The following is a 21,326-nucleotide window of genomic DNA, read 5'->3' on the forward strand; positions in this document are numbered from 1 at the left end:
CCTCTCTCTCATATTTTTTCATAGCCTAGGATTAGGATTAACAGTAATCTCGATTCTGATTGGTCAGTGCTCGACCCCACACTTAAATTAACTCAAGAAGATCAAATTTTTCTGAAGGAAATTTCTTGGTGCTTGCCAGCAAGAAAATAATGATTATCTGGGCAATTTCAAACAAAGAAAAATAAAATAAAAAGGACAACATATTTCTAATCCAAAGCATTCTAAATTTCAAATTCGTACAAGAATGGCTGTTTGGATACAAGCAATGGGAGTGTATTTGGATTGGATTAGAAGGAAATTACTGTAGTTTCCACTAGTGTACTAAAGCCTTGTTTGGTTTCCAATTTCTTTTTGTTTTTGTTTTAAGCAGAAATTCATATGCAATTATGTGAAAAAAAATTCTAAGTTTTACCCCGTTGTTTTTGTTTTTCCCATGAAATCCATTAAGTACAAATTTCAAGCACTTAAAACATTAATTATAGGAGGAATGCTAGGCTTACAAAAAAATTTTACACAAAAACTTTTATAAACTGATGTGGCACAACATGATTGAATATATGATAAGTTCAAATTTTGAAAAACCTAATCATATTGTGCCACACCAGATAGTAAAAAATTTTCTGTAAAATTTGTTTGTAAGCCTAACACTCCTCTAATTATAGACAGGGCGAACCAACATAGGTTCTAATTTTTTATTTTATTTTTTTAAAAAATTCTATAGAAATACTATTTCTTATATTGTGCCCCGTCAAATGTTTAATTTTTCACCCTCATATGACATGTCTACTATTATGTCAAATATTTTTAATTTTAAACTTGGGATGCGTCTTGAACGCGCTTACTGTTTGGAAGCAAAACATCATTTTTAAAAACATACAAATACACTGATTTAATATGAAATTGAATTTAAAACTTGCCTATTTTTATTTCACATAAACACGAATGTGCACACACATAAAGAGACTATATATATATATATATATATATATCTTCGGACCCCCCAAATACAAAATCCTGATTATAAACTCCTTCTCCAGGCTTTGTTGCCTTAATGCACAAGTCATTATATTAGGTTGAATTACATGAACTTTGCAAATACTTTCTTTTTTGTTTTTTTTGTTTTTGGTTTTTCCATTATCACACCTTAATACAATAAATATTAATTTCTTAATGCAATAAATATTTACCTAACATATCTTAAGACATAGACTTATATTCTGTTGTACACACTATGCTCAAGCAAGATCCAACGAGGCAAGATTTGAGTGCTTAATTTCTTTGTTGATTGACGAAAGCACCTTTACAAATATGTTATGGCAATAATGAAGTGCTGCCATGGCCCAATCAAAAAATGAGCACATGTTAAGAATTTGTTGGGGGTAAGCATGAGAGAAGAAGAATCCATTAAGCAAAGAGAAAAAGCATGAGTAGGTGAAACCTAACGAGCTTAAAATTATGGAGTAGTTGTTGAAGAACTTCCAACTTTCTCTTATTTAATCCATAATCATTGAAGACTTGCTGTGTTTTCTTTGACTCAAACATTGCCCTGTTCAACAGCTTTTATCTATAAATACACAGGTTTTCCATGCAAGATTTATCACCCATCACCATTAAAGCAAAATATTAGATATGATGAAAGGAGTCCATTTCCTTGCAATTGTGGCTCTCTTGTCCCTCACATCCTCCCTTGTCTCTGCCTATGATCCCAGCCCTCTTCAAGACATTTGTGTAGCAATTGATGATCCCAAGTCTGCTGGTATATATATACATATATAGTTTTTACTTATATATTTATCAAGCTTATATATATATATATATATATATATATATATATATATATATATATATATATACTGACATCTTACAAACTGTTATTATGAATGTGTCACTTTCCTTTTTCTTTTAGTACTGACAAAGATTTCTTTCTTGTAGTGTTTGTGAATGGAAAATTCTGCAAGAATTTTAAGCTTGCCAATGCCGATGATTTCTTCTTCCATGGGCTTCAGATTCCTGGAAATACGGCCAATCCAGTTGGGTCGAATGTTACTACTGTGAATGTGGACCAGATTCCAGGTCTCAACACTCTAGGGATATCCGTGGTTCGCATTGACTTTGCACCATATGGCGAAAACCCTCCCCACACTCACCCTCGTGCCACTGAGATTTTAATAGTCATAGAGGGTAGTCTGTACGTTGGTTTTGTCACATCCAACCCGGAAAATCGTCTTTTCTCCAAAGTTCTAAACAAGGGAGATGTGTTTGTGTTTCCAATTGGTCTCATTCACTTCCAGTTCAACGTGGGGCACACCAATGCTGTAGCCTTTTCTGGTCTAAGCAGCCAAAATCCAGGTGTTATAACGATAGCAAACGCTGTTTTCGGATCCAATCCTCCTATCAATCCTAATGTTCTCGCCAAGGCCTTCCAACTTGACCTGAAGACTATTGAATATCTTCAGAAAACGTTCTAATTAATGGAACAACAACTAAGAAACTTATGGAACTGTTATGGCCTTCATCTTTTAGGCATGTTAGCCTCATTCCATCGTATTGATAATAGAATAAAAAGTTGCCTATGTAACTCTCTCTAGGTGGAGTTGAGGTATAATATAATATTGGTGTTTGTCGAGAACCTCTCTCTCTCTAAGTAAAACACATAAAGATATGGATGCAAGACAGAAGGGACTTGCCAACAAAATAGATCAAAACAACAAATTAAAATACTTCTCTTGTTAATTCAGTGTTTCACCGAAATAATGAAGAGAAGGGGTTGAACCAGAGTCTCACTAGCGGTGATGACTGGAGGCGGTCGGCAACGGTGACCGGAGATATGCCTAATTAAATAACAATATACTAAAATGAAGGCCAACAATATGGTGGAAAAAGTCAACTACGGGATGAAATAAAAGTCAACTATGAGCCATAAATGAGGTCAATTATAGGCCTTAAATGCAAAGAACGAACACCAGTTCTTTTTCTTTCAACTGATGTTTTTTTTTTACCAGCCACAAAATTAGAAGAGAACGAACACCCATTAATTCTACACAATAAAAGGTCTAATCAACTCCTCATTGTATTATGGAGTACATACTTACCATCATATATCGGCAAGAGATTGAGCACTACAGGAAAATAATCATAGTGAGAGACAAAACGATAAGAGAATAAAATAAAAAAAATAAAATTGAAATTCACACGATCCAAACTAGTGTTAGCCTATAGCTTTGGTAAATGAAAGAAAAGATAATACAGAAAGAATTACAGACAAAACGGAATAGAGAAAATAAACGTAAGGTCCAAAGGGCTACATTTTGCTCTTATTCCTTGATTATGTTACGATGAGAAGACTCCTATTTCTAGGAGAATTGAGGCAGACATGTACTATCAAATCAACTAAACTTGATTACCATAAAAATTTGATTACAATTAAATCTTTGAAATTAATACAATCAAATTCTTTAATATCAGATTTGATGTCACATCTAGCTAAAATAACTACAATTGATCTTCCACACCTATCTTTTTAGTTAGAAAAAAAGAAAAGAAAAGAAAAGAGCTTAAAAATATGGTCATGGAGAGACTTAGTTTTTTGAACCTCACTACAAAAAATGGGCATTTTCTGACGTGTGCTACAGTATAAAATTTTTGCCACCTCAGCAATTTCCTGATGTTTTATATATAAAATGTCAGGGAAATTTTTTCTGACATGTGAATAGTAACACGTCAGAATTTTCTGACGTGTTACTATTCACACGTCGGAAAAAATTGACGTGTAAAATACATCAACGTTGGGAGGTTTATTCATTTTCTTAAAAATAAAAATTCATAAAATTGCTGACGTGGTGGGACTTACCACGTCAGAAAAATTCTGACGTGGCGATTTTTCTGACGTGGCATAACGCCACGTCAGAATTTTCTGACGTGGTACAACGCCACGTCATCCTTTTCTGGCGTGGTGATATGCCACGTCAGACTAATTATATATATTTATATATATTGTATATAAAATTATAATTGCTTTTATATTATTATAATTGCTTTTATCAGATATTTAAATATAATTATCAGATTATTATAGCTATAATTATACCTATATATATATATATATATATATATATATATATATAGCATTCCTGACGGGCCATGTTTGGCACGTCAGGATTTACTGACATGCCAAACACGGCACGTCAGGAAAGGGACGCGTGCGCTCCGAACCGCGTGCCGCGCGTCCCATCCGGAGGCCAGCGCGCCATGCCTCTTAATTAAGAGGCCTGGCGCGCGAGTTTTGAATTTTTTTTTTTTTTTTTTTTTTTTTTTTTTCTTTTCTTTTCTTTTCTTTTCTTTTCTTTTCTTTTCCCCCAGTTGGCCAGCTGGAGGCACTTCCACTAGAACACGTACTAGTGTATGTACGTGTTCTCTCTCTCTGTTCGATCGTCTCTCTCTGTTCTCCCAATATTGCAACCTTGTATTCCTCTGTTTTTCTTTCTTCCGAGCGCCATTGCTGAACTTGGGGAATTTTTTTTTTCTTCTACCCAAAGTCTTCCTTTATTAAGCTGAGCATTTTTTTCTCTTCTCCACCGGGTACTCTCTCTCGTGTAAGCTATATATATTCACGATTGCATTGTTACAAAAAAACGCCCGCAGCGCATTTTCTGAACCCGCTGCCCGTCGTCCTCTCTAGCTACCTCCATTTTTAGCTCCTACACGAGCTCCTCACAGGTATATATATATATGTACATTCATCCTTGTACTTATTTATTTGTTTGGTTTGGATTTGGTGTTTGCATGCTAGGTTGGGTGATGTTTGTGCTAATCTCGTATAATATTTTGAATTTGATATATATATTTACATGAGGATTAATATAATGCTAGCTTCACTCCATATATATGAATTAATTTCGTTTTTGAATATATATAGCTTACTCTCTCGTTAATTACTAGTACTCCCTGCTATATATATATATATGGCCGTATATATACTCCCTGCCCATAAATTCCGAGTATTAATGTTATAAAAGAAAGATGCAAGTTAAAGGAAAGGAGATAAACCTATGAGATCAATTCATAAGGATAAGGTTTCAGCCTAAATGAACATTGATATCAAGAATTCATAACTTTCCAAATACAGTATTAAAAATTACTTTTAAGGGGGTCTATGAGTAATATACCTCATGAAAATCAATATTCCATGCATTGACGGTGATAGTAATTCTTGTGACAACCTAATTGAGGATCTATCAATTAGTGCCTTTTTTTGTTGTTGAGGAAACTATACATCTTAGCTTAAATCAGTGACTTTAGATTTTGATTTGAAAAGATGGACCACAAATAGGACTTAGAAAGAGTTATTAGTTTATGCTCAAAAGCCAAAGCTCTCGACTTCACGATTGCCATCAATTGCAAGAATATGCCGCGGTTATCTACCTAATTGAAGGAAAAAAAACAACGTACGAAAACTCATGACATCTTTTTCCACTGGAGCTCTATCACTACATGGTCAAATGGTTTAATCAACGTATCAACTATATATGCATGAGATATCTTAGTCAAGCATCCATGTGTACTAGAGCTCACACAACACCAAGGAAGAAAACTGTCCATGTATACATGTATGGACTAAATAGATAAATTAGAAGTTAGGAGCCAGTCCTATCATCTATCAATCATAAACAATAAAATAAATTTTGGTCAGTCAACACCAAATACAAAGCAAGCCTCACAAAATGCAGAAAAAAAGAAAAAGAAAAAGAATTACATCCATAATATCAAAGACCACAACTAATAGATTTATCTCATTGCTAAAGGTAATTGAAATAACACTCCAATAGTTTTTCCTGTTTTATTTTTCTTAGAGATTGTTTCTGCTTTTGATAAGTATTGTAGGATTAATCCTAAAATTATTGAATTCATTTTTTCCTATAAGATTGAACCCACCCCGGATTTATATATTTAAGATCTCTATATTTTGAGGGTTTCAAAATATAGGCTCCAATTATGTAAGGGGAAAAAAATAATAATAACTTTTACCAAGTAGACACAATTTGGGGGGGAGGGGGGGAGTGATTTGAAATTATATATATTAATCAAAGAATAGAATATTATTTTTTTTTTTTAACTTTTATCATTTAGTAAACATAGGTTGAAAAAAGCAGAATAGAGGGTAGAGATTTTACATGGCCAGATACTAATCAAACATTTCAGAATCGAAAAAACATTTTCAGTTATAATTTGTTTAATAATAAAAACCACAAGTAAATACGCTTCACACAAACAATTATATTCTTATGGAACTAGACATATATAATCTACCTTTGTTTAACCTTAGGAGACTTCAAGTCTTATTGAAACACAAAGGAAACGACATAATGACGACCACTATTAAATAACCTTAAGCTTATTTAATTAGCATTTTCCTATTATTCCAACATTGCTTAATTAAGCTTGGAAACATGTTTATCTTTTAAATGAAATGTTTATATTAATTTATAATTGCTTTTTAGGTTAGCCATAAAATTTATATGTAGTTTGTGGAAACGATATATAATTAATTGAGTAACTAGTATATGTTTAAAATTTTAAAAGTGTGATTACTTTACATATATTTGTACCTATTTAATTATTTTAAAGACTAATTCGTTTCGCAACGTATTTTGCAGGGAGACATGAGTTATAGGGGAAAGAGAAAAGCACAGCGGCAACCAACCGTACGGTTGACATCCGCCGCCCATGATTTACATTCGTCCCCCCGGGCTAATATGGAGCCAGAAGGGTATAGACCGGTACTTCCACATCATTTGGAAGAGCGCACCGATGCAGGGTGGGACGTGGGATGTGGTGATGACATTCATGTAGATCCTCAGCGTTCTGATGTTGCAGAGCCAGGCACATCCACACCGTTCACGCTTGACTTCACGACGATGAGCGATATGGGGATCGTTTCCCATGGCCATTTCCAGCGGCACCCATACCCCAGTAGCGGAGTACATGTGGATGATAGTGATGAGACACAGCCCCCGGATAGCACTGAGGGTGATGAGGATGGTGTCGCGCATGACACGCGTTCCGATGATGCCGCTACACGCCCGTTGGCGGTGGATGAGGTTCGGACGATAAGTAAGTACATGTGTTAAAATATCGGAATATGTATTTTATTTAATTTTAATATGTGGTTAGTTTAATTAAGTAACTAACTTGTTCAAATTCTTAATGTATTAGGTGTAGATCAAGATGGCATCACCCACTACCATATATTAAGTGTCAAGTCATGCCACAACCTGTGGGAGATCCTGGATGGCCAGAGGATCGTGTGCGAGTATAACCCTGCGTGGCAGCCTGTGGGACAAAGTGCTTTCAAATTTAGACGGATGACCGGAGTGTTCGTCAGGAGCAGTACTTATGTACGGATTAGCGACGAGTGGAAGAAGGTATCAGAGCGTAAGAAGGAAGATATTTGGGATGCATTGATGGTATGTTATAAGACAATTAATTATTGTATTTATGATAATGATTTATATATTCATATATTTATCTCAAATAGATGGACAATATTGTTAATGAATATATGCAGAAGCACTTCTATATCCCACCTGACTGCGATATCGCGGCCATAAAACGGGACGCTTTCCTTGATATGCGAAATAAGCATACGACTTGGAGGTATGACTTGAAGCATAGTCTTCACATCACATCGGACGATACTCCGGCGACAGTGAAGGCTAGGGAAGGAGGACAATTATCCACGTACAATAGAGAGGACGTGGATATATTATTGGAGAAATGGTGTACGACAGATAATCAAGTAAGTCACATTTTAGTGAGTTTTGTTTAGTTTTATTAAAATGAATGTGTTAGCCTAAAATATTAACAATGTTAATTGTGTAGGAATATGCTGCATATATGAAAGGAATCCGGTCGAAGAACAAGGAGCCTCACTGCACCGAATCAAAGAGCTATGCCAGGGCTACACATGAAGAAGTATGTTTTTTGATCAGATATATGTATGACTTATGTTGATTGTGTTTATGTTTTAATTTTTTACGTTTTATTTGTGTATGCAGTTCATAAATACCAGGATTCCGCCAACACGAGCGCAGTCTTACATCAACACACACGTGAAGAAGACTGGCAGATATCCAAATGACTTGGTCAAGGAAAGATGTGTACGCTACTAATAACCGATATGTTTTGGTTAATGTATATTTCTTTGTAATTTAATTTAATATTTATAATTGCTTTTGTTAATGTGTACTTTACAGGAGAGGATAAAGGAGTTGCTTCCCACTGATCCGGCTGCTACACAATCTGTCACCGAGGGCACTGTACTGTAGGCGCCCGACGATGCGTACGCACAGGGGATGGGCAATAAGCTGGAGTACGCAGGTCGGGTTCGCCAGGTTGGAGCAGGTATACTACCTGTGCGCGGTAGGATCCACTCCTACTATAGACCAGTCGCGCCACGCTCACAACCTCCCGGGAGCTCTGGTGTCCCAGAAATGATAGAAACTGCACTACAAGCTGAGCGGGAGAAGCACAAGCAGGAGATGGATGCGCTGCTAGAGACACAGCGAGAGTAGGCAATGGCGCAGCAAGCTGAACGGGAGAGGCACAGGGCGGAGATAGCTGCGCTGTTAGATGCACAGCGAGTGGAGGTTGATCAATAGGTTGCTGTGTGGCTAGCTGAGACCCGGGCTAGTATGACCACTTTGTACGAGGCACGTTTTCGTCAACTCGAGCACATGTTGCAGTCAAGGTCCTCATCCGATACGACTTGAGTTAAAGATGTAACAGAAAAAGAATCTCCAGCCCGTTTGGTGGTGAAATCGTTAGTGGGGAGTGAACCAGGTAATGCAATTTGTTTTTTTTGCTTTGGGTTTTATTGAGTATATATATGTATGTATGAATTTTATGACGTTGCAAAATGTTTTGTTCTTCATTGGTTTGGTGATACATTATGTTGGAATTAGTTTTTGTTTTTTATGCTATTAGTGTTGATAGCGACCTCGATAATGTTTGTTATTATTTCTACTACTAAACGTTAGCATTGTGTTTGTGTCTAATTTTAGAAGGAACTTATTTTCCAGTCGGAAGATATATATATAGATATTGCATTGATGATGATTTATAAGTGTACTTATTGCTTCCTGATAAGAAAGACACTTATTGCTTCTTGATTGATTGTTTTATAATCTCCAGGTATTGCGGAAAAGTTGTTGAATGAGGAAGCTATCGACCTAGATTGAGCCTTGTATGTGAGTTCGTAGTTGGTAAACATATTATATATTTTGTTATTGTTTAGTTGTGTGAAACAAAACAATATTTGCTCACAATAGTTATTGTTTGTATATGATTGACGTATTGACTGCATGTTTGTGATAGATATAATTATATCTATATGATAAATAGTAAGTTGCATTAAATGGATGTTTAGTCATACTTCGTTTAAGGTTTAATATATAGGTTAGGTCTCTTGTAACCATGTCAAGTTTGAGGTTTAATATATAGGTTGGGTCTCTTGTAACTATGTCAAGTTTGAGGTTTAATATATAGGTTGGGTCTCTTGTAACTATGTCAAGTTTGAGGTTTAATATTTCGTTCATGGTAAATCGCTAGTTTTGGTTAGACTAAGGGTTTTCGGGTTTGTCAACCGCTTACGTATGTATTGCCTGCATTTTACGATTCCGATCGAATGTTATTGTTTACTTTAATGATTTGTATGTGTTGTCTGAATTATGAGTTCCTCACTGTTGCTTTATAAGTGGTCAAAAATTATATAGGTGGATTGGAATATAAGAAGAATATATATGGCCATTTAGTATGTCAAGTTTAAGAAGTTATACATTCTTGAATCTGATTTATTAAGCTAGGTCATGGAGGAAGTTTATACTTTATTCAGTATTGTCTTACATAGGATAGAGTAGAGTAGAGTAGTTCTTTCTATTTGTAGAGTAACATCTTTCTTTGAATTTATTTCTTACCGCAGATTGTGAAGAAGCTTGTGGATGTTGTTGTCAGTATACATCAAGCTATCTGGGAAACCTTTGGAAATAGCGGTATGAGGAGGTCATGGATGTTGTTGCCAAGTATGGTTGGACATAGGACGTATTAGTTTGGTTTGATTTGATTTGATATGATTTTGATTTTGATTTTGTTTTCGATTTTGGTTTGACATATTGAATTGACTCAATGACCTATCAGTTATTCCATGCATGTCTCTATTTATTTCTGAGGAGTTGATAGATTTGAATGTCGAATTCTATTATATGTAACTGAATTTTTGGACATGTTATAATGGTTAATTTTATCATGCCATTTGTTTTTGTCCCTAGTACATCCTTAGGAAAGATGACATGAGAAAATTGATTTTTTTTGTACAAATTAAATTGAATTCAAGTAGGGAAATCTGGAGTAAATTGAATTGTATAAACTGTATATATTGAATTCTGGAATAAATTGAACTCAAGAAAGAAATTGGAAATTGCCAATTCAATTTGTACAAGAAAACGATGTTGGAACAAAAAAATTGTTTGTTGGAAAAAATAATCTGGAAACAATCCAGATTATTTGAAAATAATCAAGTGTGTTCCTGATTATTTCAAATGTGTTCCAAATTGGAAATGTTTCAGATTATGTGTTCCAGATTTTTTGATTATTCTAGTTTGATTGTTTGTTGATTATTCCAGAATATTTGCAAATGTTTCAAATAATCTGGAATTAATCTGAAAAATCTGTACACATTGAGAGAAAATAACAGTGAGAGAAAAATTTGTACACTGTAATGTTGTGTTTCCAGATTGTTTTCTCTGTTATGTTGGAACACAACATAACAGTGAGAAAAAACAATCTGGAAACAGGGATAGCAATCAGGGAAAGCAGGAAAAAAAAAAAGACCTAATTTTCTGACGTGGCAGAAATGCCACGTCAGAAATTATGCTGAGGTGTCCAACTGCACCGTCAGAATTTTTCTAACGTGGCATAAATGCAACGTCAGAAAAAATTCCTGACGTGTGAGTGGGTAAAACGTCAGAAAATTCTGACGTTTTACTCACTCACACGTCAGGAATTTTTTTTTTCCTAACATTTATGTTTCTGACAATCGACACGCGTTAGAAACGACCCGTCAAAAAAATTTTCTGACGTGTCGGACACTAGAACACGTCAGAAAATGCCTGTCATAAAAAAATGGTTTTTTTGTAGTGCCTTCAAGCAACATTTAGAAATATATCTAGTGTCCTATAGGGGATTGTCTAACCAAAAATCAAAATTGTTGGGGATATAAATTATAGGTGCAACCGACTCAATCAACCTCTACATGGAAAGCAATTAGGGTATCGGATCACAATCATCTTTATAAAGAAAACAAATCAAAATCACTATTATGATCAGATCTTTTTCACATGAAAACTATACACTCTCGTGATCAATAGTGCAACTTACAAGGAAATTCACACGAGTAATGATATTAGTAGGACTAGAGTTTTCTTAAAGTCATCCCAAATACGATGTGACATTTAAAATCACAATTGAATTTGAGATGATCATTATTGAATTTGGATCTGTTGGTGATTTTAAATGCCACATCACATTTGAGATGACTCTAATCCTACTTATATCATTACTCAATTAACACCATATTGAAATCTATGCTATCTTATTGGGAAAAGAGTATCTCGCATAAAAGGGGTACGAAGACATAATTTCTTTCTCCCACGTGTTGGGATCTTGTACATCATACGCACAATAAAGTAATCCCATGGATCACATCAAGAAAATATAGGTTCATCATGCTACAAAAAATTAAAACAAGAAAAGAGCCCCTTGAATTTTCAGCCACTCCTTGGCTATGGGCAATTTTTGTTTTATTCTCTAAAGAAGACAGCTGTTTAGGGAATTTCTGGAGCTCCCCTCAATGATTGAAGATGACCAAGAGAGTGAATGACTGAGTGCATCTTATGCCTTACAGAAACGTCTATTTGTACGCTTGAGACTGCTTGGAGAAGAGGCATAAAACTTGTCTCCAAATAGTGGGGAATGTGGTTAGGAGTTAGAGATAAAACCCTAGCTACATACATAGTTAGGGGAATGTGCTTGAGATAGCCCCTTGTCACTTAGCTACATGCATAAGGTTAGGGTTTTATCCATAGTTCATGCGGCTCTTTTAGCTATGGAATGGGCTGGATTTTATTCTCTCTTACACGGTTCTACTAGTGTCTGACACTAGCCTATATTTTAAAAATAAAACATACAACCCAAATGAATAAATAAAAGCATGTCACCATTATCAATTACATCAGCTTGAAAAGGGACTCGAAGAGAAAAATAAAAACTAGCTTCAAATAAGCTTGTAAGACTTATCATCTTATGACCTGTCACAAGTTATTATTTAATTACAATTGATTCTATTAAATAATTGTAATTGCATTCTAGTTTATATTTTTGATTTAATCAATTATTCCCTTAAATAAAGTCATAATAAACTATTACTCTTAGATTCATTACATCTTATCCTTGAATACCCAATTTAGTCACATAATTATTCTCGTACATGTGAAATCTCATTTCACCATGTACATAAATATTTTAGTAACTCTTATCAATGCAATGACAAGAGACTGTGAATAATTATTCCATTAAATCTATTTCACGGGAAAAATCTAATCATCTTTAAATAAATGAATTTTATTCCTTCTTCATATTAATGTTCCCACAGTGCTACATGTGATCACTCAACACATCGAGAATTTTGATTGCAGTAAAGGTCTCACTCCTAAATGCATATAACACCCCCAAAATTTGAACCGATTAATTCAATTCATCTTGGAAAGGTTACTGACAATACCTCATGGCCAATTAACTAGTAACTAATTGGTGGTATTACCTATTAAACGTAACAAAGTAAAATAAGTGGAAAGCAAAATACATAGTGTGAGATTTCTATAATCATGACTATCTACAAGTACCATCAATTACAAACTCAGAGTGATAAGTGCTGAATATTGCACATTCAAGCCCTTTAAACTCGCATATGTTAATTTCTTAGCGTTGTTATTTGTTTGATTTTTTTTTTTTGTTTTTATGTTTCAAGGTTTTTAATGAAAGATGCAAGAAACTCCATTGAAAATTGGGCAAAAAGCACACTTTGGATGCATTTTGGAGACCTGGGATCAAGCCCACCTCAGCTAAGCTTGAGCGCACCTGCGTTCGAGCGCGCATGCAGAAGGGATCGAGTGCATCTGCGCTCGAGTGCCCACAACACTAAGCTCAAGCACACATGCTCTCAAGTGCACTCCTCTTGGGCTTGAGCGCACACGGCTTCCAGAATTCGAGAGAAGTCCTTTTCTACCTTGGAGTAGGTTTTCAGTCTCCCACTTGGACTGAGAGACTGATCTACGGTTTTCCTAGGGTTTTTAGGGTTCTTCTACTCCCTATAAATAGACCTCTAACCATTGAAGAAAAACACACTGCTACCTAGAGCAAAAAATCAGTAAATACTTATTGGAGGCTTGAAGAGTTGAAGAGAAGTAGATCATGGCAAGAGGCCATCTCAGCAACGTCATGAGCGGCTAAAACCCCTTGTGGGGTATTGATGTTTACCCATATCCAAGCACAATAGTTTCATTGTATCTTAATTTAGAGATTTTTAGTTTATACATGTTGGTTTTATAATCTAGAGGATTGCTACTTTTTGATATTATTCTTCATGTTTAAATGCAATTGTTCTTAATTTCAAAATCAATATTGGTGAAATTCTTATCTTGCCTTAAAAAGTCTTTTACTTTTATTGAACTCAAATCATTCTTATTTTCTATGATTATGGGGATGATGATTATACAACGGGTTTAAATGACATATGATCAAGTGGGTTAAATATGTCATACCTAAGGAAGAAGGATCGTACTACACCCTAGTTTAGTGTAATTTAGGTAGATGGTCTATGCTAACCGAAGATGGGTTATACTAATCCTTTGATTGTGTGTATCTTATTAAGGAATTATATAATCCATACCTACGGAAGACGAGTTATACCGCATCTTAGTGGTTAGGTGGACGGTACATGCCAACCGAAGATGGATTAAATTTGTTCCTTAATACGATAATTTCTTTTTTATTATCATGCATAGAATGAATTTATTTGATTAAATATGGTTAACCATCGATGTACGGATAGCGGTGAAGTCAATACCCTACTCTCTCTCTCTCTCTCTCTTGCATTTAATTTTTTGCACTCTAGTCTAGAAAACCAAATCAGCAACTCTTTTCTTAAGTTACTTTTGATCTTGAAAACTTGATAACAATTCCTACGCAGTCCTTGAGGTTCGATACTCTTAATATACCCATATCCTACAAGGATTCATACTATTGCGAGTGGCAATTTATTATTGATGTATTTTGTTCTAAAAAGACCACATCATAGAGCTTCCAACAATATTCCAAGTAATTAACTAGACTTGGAAATGCGAGACATTCGCTTGGCGTCTTCACCTTAGCGAACTTTCTTACTATATACACAAGCAGCGTATTAAATCGCAAAGAACTGTGTAAGTCCATGACTTAATAAGCAAATAGTACTAGTTGAGTATACAATAAGCCTATAAGTGACATTTTATATCTTGGAATAATAAACATGAGTTTTCACAAATATACCATGTATTGTCTTCGTTATTATGCAATGTAATTTATTTTAAAGAAGTACGACCATAATTCTAGTAGCAACTACCGATATTTTGATCTAGAGAAATCATGTTATATTGGTATATATAGTAAATCATAGTTATCCTTTATATGGTATATCCAAGCCTTTAACCCATTTATGGTAGGGTTGGCGCTATCCCTTTTTCGAAGTAGGAAACTATATCAGTGCCCTGGATATCATACGCATATCGTTCATTCACTAGTAGTCGGACCTAGTCTAACATTGGGTGGCCCATGTTGCTAATGATGCACTATTGAACAACTACTGGCACATGAGCTCGGGGGTGGGCGTTGTGCCAAATACTACCTAAATTAATAGATAATAATTGGTATGTTTTAACTCGCAAGTGCACAAGATCAAAACAGTAGTATAGTGCAGCAAGTATGAGATCGTTCCCACGGAGATTGTTGATTTCGTTTAGAATTGATTAAAATATCAACTTTGTCACTCAATTGATATTATAAAAATAAATAAAGATAAAAGATTAAGAAAGGGCTTAGATATCCACCACTAATCATGCTCAAATAATATAACAATATGCCAATACTTTAATCATATTATGAATACCTAATGTTTGCCAACCTAAGGGTATGAGTGTATACTCTTTATGCTATAGATTTCCCTAAGCAATGAATTAAGCATGAATGTATACTCTAACTCTTTTCTTTCTTAAAGGATTTAGCATGGGTGTATACTAAGTTGTTTTTTAAGAAAACATAAATCTATAGAAATCGACAAACACACGGAACTTAGGGCATGGGTGTATACTCCCGGTTTTTCATGTTGATTAACCCATGAACCCGTGAGGAATTCTTTTGTCACTCTATTAAGCCCATGACTTGATCATCCAAACTGACTTAATTAACTAATACATACCACATGCATATAATGGCTAATCACACACATATGAGGAATTCAGTAAAACAGGAATTAATCAAGTTAAGCATCACAATATGATTATCACAAATGCGCCAATATTGAAATATTAAATAAACATAATTAGGGCTTCAATCTAGTCCTACTAAGTAGTTTAGTTACACATGAGTTTGATGTTACACATCTTTATAAAATAAAATAAAGAGGAAAAGAATAAACCCGAAAACTTGAACTTGAAGTGTTCAAATTCTTCTCCTTCAAATTGTGTGTCTATTCTAAAGGCTTAAGAGTCTATTTATAGGCCTTAGGAACACTCTAGAAACCCTAAAAATCGTAGCTCTTGCGTTTTAGTTCGCCTAGGATTTTGAAGGAGGGAAAAAGAGGACTTTTCGGAATAGGGCGCTGTTGCCTGTACCTCACGCACGGGTGTGCTCGTTCGCAGCTCGTGTGTGATCGATCGCAAGACTGCGATCGATCTCCTGTGTTGGGCACTCGATCGCAAATGCGACCGAGCCTGCTTCTTGTGCGCACGAGCGCAAGGCTGCACTTGTCTTGGCTTGGACCCCTCTAGTAGTGCGCTTGAGCGCAGTAACCCTGCGATCGATCGCACTATCAGAACCTTTTGCTTGACTCAAATCTTTTAGCTTTTTCTCAATTTTTGTCCTTTAAGCCCGAGACTTCCAAAATTGCTTTCTTTTCTTCCAAAAGCCTACAAAAACATAGAAAACACATAAAAGAACTAAAATAGCACAAACTAACAAAATTAAGGACTTAACAAATATAAGTTAAGGGCTAAAATATGAATATTTTAGCACTTAACAATGGGTACTGGGGGAAAGGGGTGGAAACTGGTGATACACTAAATAATTACCCTAAGCCTATTCAAGTAACCTCTACATAAAAATAATTGGAGGACTACAAGCTTGCCAAGTGGCAAGAATCCAAGGGATTATTCCATTGAGGGACAACAATTCATTAGTATATGCCACATTCCATGTTGGTCCCTTTACCTTTGGCCGTTGCTTTACCATGTCCACTTACCATATTAAAGGCCCTATAAATGAAGACAATGGTCCTTATTACTAGGCACATCTTTCTCTCCTCTCCCACATTCTCTATTTAGCCTTCCCTCAAAGAAGTCTTTATTGACTTAAGTATTGAAGGCTCCACAACCTCGAGACTGGTAGTTTCAAGTAGCTTTCTAACTTATTTTGTAGGTGGCCCGTCGCTAGTCTGAAAATATGCTTTAACACTAAAAATTTTAAAACATACGCATTCCCAAAAATCCCTAGCTGCAAATGTAATTCAAAGCTGCTCATTTGCCCTAACTAGCTTTGGTACAATTTGCCTAATGACTGGTTAGTGTAAAGTATCTCATAATCAAACAAACAGTAAGAAAAAGACGAGAATAAATTAAAGATAGAAATTATGTAAAATATAAAAGAAAAAGTACAAAAAATGTAATCTGAAACAAATGAAGAAGTCTAGTTGGGTATACTTAGTAGTTATGGTTGTTTGTTAAATAAGGAATCAAAGAATCATCCGATTTGGGGATCGATGATATGTTGGCTTCAATAAGATACAAGACTACAACCTAAAATTAGGATTAATAGTCACTGTCACCTACAGGCCCTCGACAACTCTCGTCTCCCCCAGAGAGAGAGAGAAAAAAAAAAAATTAAAAAAAAAAAAATCAACAACTCTCAACTTTTTGGTACAACTCATTTTCATCTTTTTATTTTCTATTTTTTATTATTTTATTATTTTATTATTTTTAATTTCCTTTTTCCTCTTCTTCTTTCTCACGTTGGTAATCACCTTGATTTTAAGGGGTTTATATCGATCTGCACCCTTTATTAGAACTAAAAGATAGCGAAAAGAAAAGAATAAAAAAAATGATTTATATATCCAAGTGTGGAGACTCATGAGAGAACCAAGGTTCCCATGAATACCATGATCATATATAGCTTCTTGATTAGATTTTGGTGCATGACAGAAAGGAAAAAACATATTATCTGTGCGATTTTTCAACCAAAGAAAAATTAAAAAATAATAACAAATCAATTTCTGGATAGAACACGTAAACGATATATATGTATAAGAATTACTCCACATATTTGTTGTAATCCAAGCATTCTAAATTTCAAATTCTTACAAGAAAAGTTGCTTAGATACAAGGAATTAATTGACATATTTTTTTTTTTTGACATGTCCATACAAAGGGAAGGGGAGGGAGGATTCGAACTAGTGACCTCCGCTTTATGAGGCGTGATCTACAACCGATTGAACTATCTCTTAGGGACTTAATGGACATATTTTGATTGGATTGGAAGGAAATTACAGTAATTTCCACTAGTGTATGTACCAATTAAGTCTTTTTATTACTTCCATTAGTCCATGCGATAATGTTGTAGCGCAAGAAATATTGACTCCTTCTCAAGGCTTTATTACCGTAATGCAAGGAGACTTGAACTTTTCAAAGTCTCCATTGGGAGACCTATCACACCCTAAAGCAATAATTTTTTACTGTAATGCAGAAGTCACTCTATTATGTTGAATATTACTATAGTGATGTGCCGTGTTGAAAATTGATACGTTATCAATTGATGATGTGTCAATTTTCGGCACGTCACTAAAGTCTCGGTAGTGACACCCTGATTTTTGACCTGTCACACATGTCGCTACTGACATGTTACTAAACTTTAGTGACGTGTTAAGGCCTTTAACATATCACTAATGGGTAGTCAGTAAAAATTAAGTTTTTTGTAGTGCTAGAACTTTTCAAAGTTTTTATTTATTTAATTTATTTTTTTTGTGGTTTTCCATTGGGAGACCAATCACTTTAACGCAATAAATTTTTACCTAACATAGCTTTAGACATCAACTTCCGTGAAAGGAAGATGCACTCAAAGACAAATATTGTATTAGGTGAAAAGAAAAAGAAAAGATTAAAAGAAAGTTGAATGCTTCCGTTCTCTTAAAAGAAAGTTTTTCATAAAAAAAGAAAATGTTATTGCATCTTCAGCAATCTAGATTTGAGAGCTTCCTCTGTTGATTGACCAAAGCACTTTCACAAATATGTTATGGCAATATTGAAAGTGCCATGGCCCAATCAAAAAATCAGCACTTGTCAAGAATTTCTAGAGGTAAGCGTGAGAAGAAGGAAAAAAAAAAAAAGGAACATGAGAAGAAGAAACCTAACGAGGTTAACATTATGCAGTAGTTGTTGAAGAACTTCGTACTTGTGTTATTAAATCCATAACCACTGAAGACTTCGTGTGTTTACTTTGACACAACCATTGACGAGTTCAGCAGCTGTTGTCTATAAATAGAATGTTTACCATAGAAGGTTTCTCACCCATCACCAAAGCAACATTATAGAACAGAAGTTAAGCACAGCTTAGATATGATGAAAGGAGTCCATTTCCTTGCAATTGTTGCTCTCTTGTCACTGACATCCTCTCTTGTCTCTGCCGAGGATCCCAGCCCACTTCAGGACATTTGTGTTGCAATTGATGACCCCAAATCTGCCGGTATATATATATACACTAGCATTTAGTTATTTATTTATTTATTTATCAAGCTTTCGACATATATATACTAACAAAGATTTCTTAACTTCTTGCAGTATTCGTGAATGGGAAATTCTGCAAGGATTTTAAGCTTGCCGAGGCAAACGATTTCTTCTTCGAAGGGCTTCAAAATCCTGGAAATACAGAAAATCCAGTTGGGTCGAATGTTACTACTGTGAATGTGGACCAAATACGAGGCCTTAACACTCTAGGCATATCGTTGGCTCGCATTGACTTTGCACCATATGGAGAAAATCCTCCCCACATTCACCCCCGTGGCACTGAGATTCTAGTTGTCCTAGAGGGCTCTCTGTACGTTGGTTTTGTCACATCTAACCCGGAAAATCGTCTTTTCTCCAAAGTTCTAAACAAGGGAGATGTCTTTGTGTTCCCAATTGGTCTCATTCACTTTCAATTCAACACGGGACACACCAATGCTATAGCCTTTTCTGGTCTAAGCAGCCAAAATGCTGGTGTTATCACGATAGCAAACGCTGTTTTTGGATCCAACCCTCCTATCAACCCTGATGTTCTCGCCAAGGCCTTCCAACTTGACCAGAAGATTATTGAATATCTTCAGAAAACATTCTGATGGGTCAACTAGAAAAAACTTATGAAACGGCTGAGACCTTTGTCATTCAACCATGTTTAACTCATTCCATCATAATGATCGATAATAAAATAAATGGTTGCATATATATGTAACTCTTTCTAGCTGGAGTTGAGGTATAATATAATATCTCTCTCTCTCTCCATGCCCCGCCTCTCTCTCTCTCTCTCTCTCAAAATGAATGGACTAAATTACCAAAATGCTTGTTTATAAGGTACATCGTACATGGATGCCCTAGAAAAATGAGATCAATCATGAACATTAGCCCAATTACTCCAATCAACACCTAGAAGGGTAGTTGAATAGATGTTTACAAAATAACGTGGAATTTAAAACTTTAATCATCACACAATCAATTACCAAATATTTATGAGCTCAATAAAATAATCAACACAAGCATTTGGTGACAAGGTAAAAACCTTTGTAAAAAAGAACTTTTCAAAAGTAAAACTATTTCAGAGCAGTCAAACCCCAAAACTCATCCAATATAAAAGAATTCAATTATTATTAGGATGTACTAACAAAAATTTACCGTATATAGTAGCTCCAGAACCTTTGGGTACAATTGTTTCTTTCGAGCTTCCTCTTACAATCCCGAAACACCGGTGGTTGAAGGTTTTATCTGAAAAACATGGTTGTGTGGTTCAACAAAAATCTCTCTAAGAGATGAATGCTTTAGGAACAATAAAACCTTTCTTAGCACAAAGCTCTATGGCCTAAAGGTGTGTCTATGGACGTGCATGGAGAAGCCTTTTATAGACTTGAAAAACTTTGGTCTCCAAGCACACAATCGGATCCTTCATTTGATGTAATTTTTAAGTCGGTGTTCGAAGTGAACCATAAGCAGTTTGAGCGAGCATAGGGTTATATATGTCGAAACCAAGAATTTCTATAGTGGCGTGTTCGAACTAACTTAGAACGAGACTTGGGGACGAGCTATTCTTTGAATCGTGTGCCATTGCTAGGGTTGCTCGGTGTCGCCGCTGTGTTGCAACACTTTTTGAAATTTTTATAAAAACATTTCTCAACAAAATACTTCCAAAATTTTACCAAACCAATTTTCAACTTTTTTCAAATGTGACCTCCATCAAATTAATTTTCAATTTTTACCATTTTCAAAACTCAAAAATACTTCTTAAAATTTTACCAAACTAGCCCATATTTGTATCTTTTCAAATATATAATACAAATGGACTTTATCATAAAGGGAAGCATTTCTATACTTTTTTTTTTTTCCGAATCAAATGCGGGAAAAGGTTACAAGGGAGGATCATTTCCCTTCTTTTTTCTTTTTTTTTTTTGTCGAATCAAATGCGGGAAAATGTTACAAGGGAGGATCATTTCCACTCTTGATCCGAATGAAAAAGAGAATAGAAGATTCTATGGGAATGTTTCAAAACACATGGTTAGAAGCGACTTACGTTGCAAAGCATGTACAAATAGGATTTACTCAGAAAAAAAAGCAAAAAAAGAAAAAGAAATATGTTTTGCTTAAAAAAAAAAAAGGAAGAAGAAACAGGTTTTATCACATATTCACAGTCTAAACCCTAAACATGAGCTAATGTTCTTTTGCCATACCTAG

General features: G+C 35.1%; 2 protein-coding genes across 2 annotated transcripts; both read left to right on the plus strand.

Annotated features, from left to right (window-relative positions):
* The first annotated feature begins 1,611 nt into the window (after positions 1 to 1,611).
* On the plus strand, positions 1,612 to 2,610 carry LOC132171856 (germin-like protein subfamily 1 member 17). The gene is made up of 2 exons (XM_059583268.2): positions 1,612 to 1,756; positions 1,933 to 2,610. Exons 1-2 carry the CDS (start codon positions 1,630 to 1,632, stop codon positions 2,466 to 2,468), a joined length of 663 nt encoding a protein of 220 aa, XP_059439251.2. The 5' UTR covers positions 1,612 to 1,629; the 3' UTR covers positions 2,469 to 2,610.
* Positions 2,611 to 18,937: 16,327 nt separating this feature from the next.
* On the plus strand, positions 18,938 to 19,848 carry LOC132171371 (germin-like protein subfamily 1 member 13). Its single transcript, XM_059582667.1, has 2 exons — positions 18,938 to 19,095; positions 19,191 to 19,848. The coding sequence occupies exons 1-2, from the start codon at positions 18,969 to 18,971 to the stop codon at positions 19,724 to 19,726; spliced, it is 663 nt and encodes a 220-aa protein (XP_059438650.1). The 5' UTR covers positions 18,938 to 18,968; the 3' UTR covers positions 19,727 to 19,848.
* The last annotated feature ends 1,478 nt before the right edge of the window (positions 19,849 to 21,326 follow it).

Source organism: Corylus avellana, chromosome 1 (genome assembly GCF_965113065.1).
Source record: "Corylus avellana chromosome 1, dhCorAvel1.hap1.2, whole genome shotgun sequence".
Classification (NCBI taxonomy): domain Eukaryota; kingdom Viridiplantae; phylum Streptophyta; class Magnoliopsida; order Fagales; family Betulaceae; genus Corylus; species Corylus avellana.